The sequence below is a fragment of the Mizuhopecten yessoensis genome, unplaced genomic scaffold (genome assembly GCF_002113885.1).
Source record: "Mizuhopecten yessoensis strain PY_sf001 unplaced genomic scaffold, ASM211388v2 scaffold3459, whole genome shotgun sequence".
Taxonomy (NCBI): Eukaryota; Metazoa; Mollusca; class Bivalvia; order Pectinida; family Pectinidae; genus Mizuhopecten; species Mizuhopecten yessoensis.
The window spans coordinates 291,278-300,407 of record NW_018405055.1 but is presented as its reverse complement, the minus strand read 5'-3'; the positions used below and the strand labels follow the sequence as shown (position 1 = coordinate 300,407).

The window sequence follows — 9,130 nt, the reverse complement described above, 5'->3', positions numbered from 1 at the left end:
TATATTCCTGTTGTAACGCATTGGAATATCTTATAAAATACGTAAACGTCAAATACAAGATACTGTTTCATATAACATGTATATTGTTATATACACTGAACGTGAGTAAAGCTATGCTTGTCAATCTACCGACATAGCTTCTGACAACCTTGTTGGCAAACCACATTGTATGTACAACCGCGAGATAAAGTGTTTCCCGAGGTCATTCACTGACCTCTGTCCATATGATGACATGGTACCGTTAGCTACTCACCGTAACGCATTGTCACTTGCATTACCTGAAATAAAACAGCCATAAAACACCTTAATTAAAAAACAAATGCATTTAATCCAATATCATATAATAGAATGCACTGAAGCAAAATCAACCTTTAGGAAAACAATTTCAGAGAAATCAGTGATACATTGATAAAGTATAAATGATATGAGGGTTAGACAGCGGTGTATTCATACCTATGATATAGGCATCGGTTAGTGTGTAGCATGCTGACTGAGACCGGCACTTCCTGTAACAACGACGCTGTAAACAAGACGGACACCGGTAATGTTCTGACATCAAAGTGCACACCATCTATGTTCCGCACTCTATTGAACTGGTCTGGATTAGCAAATTGATACAACAAAAAGGTAAGTGAATTGTTTTAAAATATCAAACACCACGTTGTCTTAGCGGGAACCTAAAGGCAATATGGTTGTACACATCTAGTGCCCAGTGTGTGATCAATTGAACCTATGTGCAGTTTGTAGATATATACTTAATCGTACACTCATTTTATCAATCATCGAAATCAAAATTACATTGCTGTTGTGAAATAATCTCTTTGTGAAGATTTATTATTTGATTGTAAAAGATTAACCGTCTCATTATGCAATTATCTATTCCACTGCATTTCCTTTTCGCTTCTGAAATATGTATATGTAGACAATTTGAACATGTCAGTGGCTTTTTGTGCTTTTAACTTTGACATTTTCAAACCACATATCCCAAGAAAATATCTCTGATCCAGAGAAATGATCATTAATCTTGAAGACTACAGCAGACATTTGACTGACCAGAAACACACAGACTACACATGTAACTGAATATCTGCAATGTTTTTTTCTAGATACATATACATATACATCCCTCGGCCTTTGCTTGGGGCAGATACTGGCGTGTAAGAAGCTATTGCATATGTTTATAGCTGTTCGGTAGCCCCTCTAAATACATACAGACAAAAAGCAATACTGTTGTCACGTGTCCTTATATAAAAAATCTTTTTACTGAGAAATGTTCAGCACATTTTACTTTTCGATGACGAATGTTTCTACAAGTATTACAGTTATAGTGTTTCTGTTAAGGGCGAAATTATTTACTCCTAACGAATGCAAATTTAACGGTGATGGAAGAACATTCCATCCGGTATAAAGTAAAATTAATTTGCCATCTTTATATAAGACTAGACTTTTAAAAGAATTTCTTTTGGGTTCAATGACGTGACTAAAATCCAAATGTGAATGTAACACAGCATAAACACGTGACGTTACGATATATCATATTCATATCATAATGTTTTAACGATTTAGCACATGATGATACGTTAGACGATATGTTATAACATGCTAATATTTTGTGACGATATGTCACTTGATATGGTTTAGCAATATGTCACATGCTTATATTTTGTGACGATGTCACATGATATGTTGTAGTGAAATGTCTTATGATAATATTTTGTGACGATATCTCACTTGATATGTTGTAGCGATATGTCGCATGATAATATTTTGTGAGATTTGTCACTTGATGGGTGATAGCGTTATGTCACGGGATAATATTGTTACGATATGTCACTTGATATGTTGTAGCGACATGTCTTATGATAATATTTGGTTTGATATGTCACTTGATATGTTGTAGCGATATGGCACAGGAAAATATTGTCACGATATGTCACTTGATGGGTAGTAGCGACATGTCATCTGATAATATTTGGTGCGATATGTCATCTGATAATATTTGGTGAGATACGTCACTTGATATGTTGTAGCGATATGTAACAGGATAATTTTGTGAGACATGTCACTTGCTATGGTATAGCAATATATCACATGTAAATATTTTGTGAGACATGTCACCTTTTAATATGCTTGAATGATATCTTCATAAGAACTGTAATTTGTTTTAACGAAAAGCCAAAAGATAATGTATTGTAACGAAATATTTCCCATGTTTACTTACTTAAGATACACGTTTCTCTCACCGTTCCTAGAATGATCTCCAGTTTTTCTTGTTCAGAATTCTCCTGAAAATCGCTAAGGTTTGACAGACAGCCCGTGGAAAGGAACCCTGATATGAGGTCAAGGGAGCATAAAAAAGTGTCATCACAATCAGCTCTCGACAGGAGAGGTCATGTGCAAATCAGGATAATTAAAATAGAATACTGTTACAAAATCTGATACGTATTGTTGAAAGGATAGGAGAAATTGGAGTCATCCCCTACGGCAAGGGTATACCACAAAAATATGATCCATATGAGTGAGATTTTTAATGTCAGCCACCAATCAACAATATCACCCCTCTAGTTGAGATTTCTCTGCTATACACAGAAGGCAGGAAAGCCTCGATGTAAGTCCCATACGGACTACCTATATGGGTGCACGCAGTGACCTTTACTGTCATCATATCACATACACGTATAACGTCAAAATTGAAAGTCTTTCAAACGGTGATGTTCTTGTTAAAATATTCCATACCATGATTTATATCTAACCAAATTGTCTGCAACCTGGGCCAGATTGATTAATTTAGATTACCATGCAGTGTCATAAACGCACCTATGAAGGACCACTGTGTACTAACCAATTTCTGCATACCATGATTTTCCTCTGTGCTGATATTGGTTGATCATACATGTATAACTTAAATGACTTTCTAGAATTACTAATATACCGATGCTCACACAAAATTAGTTACAATATGACAAATTAATTACAATTAACATCTAATCGTCACAGAAGCTTATTCTTAAAAAGTTATCGTTTAAACAAGGTGTTTTGCCAGCAATAATACAAAATTAAAATCAGACAGTGATGAACATGTACGGAGTACACTAGATTGATGGATAAGAGTAACACGTAACAAGCCCATATCTGTTCCCTCATGTCGTCCGTATTCCCCCACAATAACGTACTACTATAGTAATTGATCGCCACTAAAGAACAATCAAAGACCCACCTGTGTTAAGTGAGCAATGATGATAAATTATGGTTGTCCAAAGGTGATTACTTCCCCACAAAGTGAAATAATCTAAAGTGTGGAACGAACTGTACGAAACATCACAGTTTAAGTAGGTCTTAAATGTCAGAGTTGTGTAGATTATATAAGTGATTGTATGATCTTTGTGGAATGTTTCAGAAAAACAAGAAAATTAACAAGATGGCTTACAGGATGGTAGTGTCCTTGTTAATCGCCATCGTGTCTCTACTTGTTGTTACTGATGGTAAGTATATTTTTATTTGGTGTAAAAATATTGCTCCCAATAACAAAGACCTTCACCTAAGAATGTATGTTATCTACAGGAGTTAGGTAAAGCGGCTCTCAGCGTCAAGGGAAGCTTGTGTCATACCTCTAAATAGGGTCTGGAAATAACTGCTTACCTACCTTGTATCCTCCTGGCTGGTCGTTGGCGAGTGTATTGATTGTCCGGTTCAACTTGTTTATACTAATGTGAAGCTTTATCAAACAATCATAAGAAGTTAATGCATATCTTAAAATATCTTACGGAAGATAAGTAAATGTTCGTCAATATAAATCTTTTTTCATGCTTGGCCCTTTATATACACGGGGTAATATGGTAAACATGATATTTCTCGGAGTAACATTGATTCAAAACGGCAAATATTTCTAGTTAAATTTCACTTAAAACCATAAATCATGGAAACTACAAATGTGTTATTGCCAAAGCGTTTTTAATGTTAATGAAAGTTTTACACTGCTTCATGCATTTGTCACTATAATTGTACAATATTCCATTCTCAGCTCAATTTGGAATTCCCGTGGGCCCTCTCGAGGAAGTATCACCGTCAGAATTTGAACGAATGAGAGGAGGAATAACTCCAGTACAGCAACAGCGAGCACTTGGTCGGGGTATTCTAATGGGAAGGCGTCAATTCAATACGGTACCGTCTCGTTTTGCACAACAACGTCTTATGCTTAGGCCTGGTCAAATGCAATTTCGTCTTAATACAGGCATTCCACCTGTATTTCCGACTCAGTTTAACACGAATGCTTTAGCTAGACGTGCCACTGCCCAGAACCAAGCCGGTATGGTTGTTCCCTCTTTTAATAGAAATAACATGCGGATAGTGCCGATGGGAAATCCGATAAGAACATCCAGGCAACAACAATTCCAACAAGAGGCAATAAGGCGGTCACAGTTTGCTCAACGTTTTCGACCATTCTTTAACGCAACCCCATCGAGATTTGGAGTAGCGACCGTTCAGCAAGCGAATTCAATCCTACAGACCAGGCAACAACCAGTAATTCAACAAGCTTCAACGGTCGATTTGAGTAGATTTCCAAATTTTGGAACAAACAATGGCAATGAAATGGGCAATCAGCTTATTAATCAATTGATGTCTTTTCAACAAATTTCCGCGGATCTTCCAGGTCAAAGTGGAGTTCAACAGCAACTGGTACCAAGAGTAATGCCAGTACAATTACCTGCAGATCAGCAATTTTTAAACAACATGTTAATTCAGCCTGTCGCACAGTTTCCAAACACTCAAGGACAGTTTCAGACGGGTCAAGGCGTGCGTTCCACACAAACTGTCCAACAGTTGACAGGAAACAATATTGTTACACCTACTTTTTCAAATAATTTGCCTGTCCCTCAACTACCCTTTACATCGGCACAAGGAATCAATTCACAAGGACAAAGCACCGTTACAGTTCCCATGGCTTCTTCAGGAATCAACCCACCGCAGTGGTCGTTCCAATCAGGTAACACACCAGCAGTTATTGGTGGACAGGATGCATCACAAATTCTACAGACATTACCACAAACAGGTTCGAGTGTTGAAAATAATCAGATGTTTACAGGCCTGTCTAATCAGGGTATCACAGATCCATCTGGTCAGGTTTTCAATAACCAAGGTGCCATAAATCCAACTGCTGCTTCGCCGTCCTCACAAACCACCGGTGATAATACGCCTGTTCAATTTGATGAACAAATAACGATGTTCCATCCAATCACTCAGGAAATGTGCTACCGAGGACGAAATCTTTCGCCCGATCTCGAGAAGTGGATTGTAAACATTTTGACAATGAGGGCTCAAAGACCTGGCGGTGATGTACTTTGTCGGAATCGAGATAGCTACACTATAACAGAAATAATAGAGATGGAAAAAGAATTATTAGCCTTAGGTATTGACCCTCACAATCCAGCAGCGTTCAAACTACAACCAGAAATAGTAGACATGACTGGTAATGGAGTCCGTACTGGAACTGCTGCATCCTCTAACACGGCACCTAGCACAGGATTACCCATTCCTCCTGCTGACGTTCTGGTTGCTTTTTCAACTCCAACACAAGGTAAGTATCGACGATAGAAATTGTTACTATTCCTTATGTATTGAAGAATTTTGAGATAAGATGAATGTGCCAATTTAGAGCGACAATAATGTGTAACACATATATATAATTCAACATACAAATCTAACAATATAAAAGCACCAATACAACATCAAATGAATAGTTATCTTCTAGAAAACGAGTTAAAACCCCTTGACGATGTTTGAAATCGATTGTTTAATTTGAAGTCGTCGTGTACTTTTTTTACTTTCAATTTACCTTGTGAATTTGGAGTTCAAATTATGCTTTCAAACATATATGTAACCGTCTCTAAAACAGAGATTGAATTGTTCGATTTTTTAGGTAAAGTGTTGTTGCACTAAGTGACATTTACATTCATATTGAATTACTTGCTGTTCTAGAAGTGTCACCTCTGAGATGGATACTCATATCTATTAAAAGGTCTTTAATTATTTTAAGATCCTTTAAACGATCTCGGTTTTGAAACACGATGTCCATGTGGATGTATAATTTTCTGTTGCAAACACATGTATTTTGGTCTAGTTGTGTGAAAGAACGTGTAAAAGTTTGGGTAGTACTTTATTTAAATGTACATTCGTTTGAATGTAATTATAAAAGATGTGTTAAAGTTAATGTGATTATATGAATAAATGGAATATATGAATATGCATGTCTGGGTAACATCCTTGCAGGTCGGGCATTAAGCGTTATTTCCTGCTGTATGTTGTAAGAGGTAACACATGGGGAACCTCCTGCAGAATTGGGGGTTTGCTTTTGTGTCCTCTACTAGGGGACATAAAAGCTACCAAAACAAATCTGCTGCATCCATTGCAACATTAGGGATCTTTATATTTGCTCTCAACTTCCTAACAACCTTTTCGTTCCCTACACCCATTGCTTTGCAACGTCTCACTTTTGGCCTAAGTAGTTGTTATTCCCTGCTAAATGTTCTTCAGATAGAGTGTTCGGAACACCGATTAACACACATACACGCTTACATTACACACGTTGAGGTACGTCCTTAAACGACCTTAGCTGTTTCTAGGACTGCTAATACCATATAATTTAAACCAAACCATACCACTTTTGAATATATGTGTACACTTCTGTAATTTGGTGTACGACTGTATATATATGCGTCTATGTATGTGTGGATATAGTTGAGTGTGTGTGTGGATATGTGTGTAAACGTGTGTAGATGCATTAGTGTTTATGTGTGTGCGGGATGTGTGTACGTGTACATTTTGTGATCCACATATTTATGGGTCAGTAATGTGGTATCATATGTGGTGTGATATATGGGAGACTTGCAGTAAATATCTCCTTGTATGGCAGGTCCTTACACAATTGTGTTTTGATAAGAAATAGTGAATACAAAACAATATGTAATAACTCACTGTTGAAATTACCATGAACAAATCCTTTAAAGTCTTTTTATACTTCTTTTGAAAGGAGGTGTTTAAGTGCAACACAGGCGTATTACATATATCAACACGCGTTAATTGAGACCTTCACTATACACACGCGCATGGTGGTTCTGTTGACTTCTGATTTAACATCCGATAATCGTCCAATACACTTCAGCATTTTTGTTATATTCGTATGAAGTATTCCACACTAGAAAACACGGCTGGAAAAGCTGCGTATGTACTACATACAATTGTTGCGTATCTTTTAAATCTTTATCGTAAAAGAAATATTTCATTCAATCTTTTGTACTATTTTCAGGATCTTTACAAAGCAGATCGTAATATCTCAGGTAAGATATCACATTTATCAATGGAATATTACATTTTGTCAGCAACTGATTTATTCTATATCATTAAATTTATAATATGCTCCTAGCTTTGACTTGTATTACCTTAATTTAAGACAGGATGTTGATAAAATGGCAAGGATAACATCGATGTATATTACCTCTTGCCTATATTTAATTTCCTTAATTAAACAAAATGTTTGTTAATATTCTCTAAAATCTATAATATAATCAATCATTTATTTTCAGATGGTAGACATTCCTAGATTATTTGGGTCGTTCTTTTTGCCGATCCTCAACTGAAGAACCACACAATGGACTTTTGTCTCAAAAGTGCGTCAACATATACAGGTCAATTAGCATGACTTTAATAGTATCTTGTCAAATAGAAAATAGGAACAATGCACACATTTCCTGCATCACTGTTCGGATTGCTCAACTCATGACTCAAAAAGTTGTTGTTTTGATGAATACCATTTCATTTTCGTATGCAGATTGGGAACCAAGAACATTTCAAAACAAAATCAAAGACTTTATGAATGCCTTCAAATTCAAGAAGATAAAGCAGATATGTAATATCAGAGGCTACTTGTTACCTACATCACAAGTGATATTCCTAATGATATTTCTGACAAGTCCAGGAAGGTGTGTCGGACGCTAACGATTTAACATACAGTAAATATGTCTAAAATCACGAAAAACGCTGAAAACCGGAACATTTGTCATGGTAACGACAGAAAAAGATTTTTAAGTGTAAAAGAAGATTCTCCGGTAGATTCTCCTGGCTATGGATTATATTGGTCCTCTATCATGAAACAAAGGAAAATTAGAACAGACTCTTCGGTAACGAATCAATTGTGACAGTATTTGGTATGAGTTGGTGAATTGAAAATATTTTTATTATCAGAATGCAAAGTGAAAAGAATAAATAACAAAACAACTAGAAAATTTCAAACGACAACAACGTTAATAACAAGAATATTCTTGTTATTAATCCAGTCATAATATGTTAGTACTTTAAAATAGATGTTAACAAATACAATGTACCTATATCTGCATGAAAAATTAATAATGATTCTTATCCATGATTACTTCATCCATAATGGAGAATAGTAGATAAATTTGTCTTGTAGTTTCTATATAGTTATTGTCCCATGGACTTATTTTTCATATACCCTCATTTAAATTTGGCCAACATACATTGATATTCACATATATACCACATTTGTTATTTGGTTTATTTAACCATGGAGTATGACCCCTGTTCATAATTGATTTAACGAAAATGATAGTTAAAAGCATTCTTTTTTCATGTAGTTCTTATTCATTGTTCGTGTAGAAATATTACATTGTATTCAATAAATATTTATTTCTCTCTTATTTCATTGTATGTTTATTTTTTCCTGAATCTATTTATAAAAAGAACTATTTTAATTAAAACATAAAATAGTGTGATACTTCTTTTTTATTTCAACAATTCCCATTTTGTCTTCCATTTTATACATCGATGTACCAGGTCATGATGTTTTATACATGGATACAAAATGAATATACTTCAAAATATATAATGTTGTCTTAACTTGTGTATAGTCCATTCTTACACATACGTATACCTATTTAACGTTTTGATTAATATAACTGACAACATAAAAACCGCTATGTGTTGAAATAGTTCGACTAGAAATATATTTTAATCAATTTAATCACTTAGTATGATTTATTCATCTTTAATTTATCTTTCAAGTTTCATTTCGTTGATGGTACTTACGTAAAAATCAGAACGCCTTTAATACCGATAA

At 35.2% G+C, this 9,130-nt stretch overlaps 1 protein-coding gene across 2 annotated transcripts; it reads left to right on the top strand.

The window, feature by feature from the left end:
* Window positions 1-217: 217 nt before the first annotated feature.
* On the top strand, window positions 218-8,731 carry LOC110447553. Of its 2 annotated transcripts, XM_021493331.1 has the most exons (5): window positions 218-627; window positions 3,398-3,482; window positions 4,022-5,575; window positions 7,304-7,334; window positions 7,581-8,731. In XM_021493331.1, exons 2-4 carry the CDS (start codon window positions 3,419-3,421, stop codon window positions 7,324-7,326), a joined length of 1,641 nt encoding a protein of 546 aa, XP_021349006.1. In that variant the 5' UTR covers window positions 218-627; window positions 3,398-3,418; the 3' UTR covers window positions 7,327-7,334; window positions 7,581-8,731. The 2 variants fall into 2 exon arrangements, with proteins under 2 accessions (XP_021349006.1, XP_021349005.1); XM_021493330.1 differs by lacking the exon at window positions 218-627 and having other exon boundaries at window positions 3,296-3,482.
* Window positions 8,732-9,130: the final 399 nt, after the last annotated feature.

What these genes read in the sequence shown, in the direction of transcription:
- LOC110447553 (XM_021493330.1), top strand. Translation starts at nt 3,389, where the DNA reads ATGTTTCAGAAAAACAAGAAAATTAACAAGATGGCTTACAGGATGGTA. An exon ending in TCTACTTGTTGTTACTGATG is followed by an intron (nt 3,483 to 4,021) that starts GTAAGTATATTT and finishes TTCCATTCTCAG; the next exon opens with CTCAATTTGGAATTCCCGTG. An exon ending in TTTTTCAACTCCAACACAAG is followed by an intron (nt 5,576 to 7,303) that starts GTAAGTATCGAC and finishes TACTATTTTCAG; the next exon opens with GATCTTTACAAAGCAGATCG.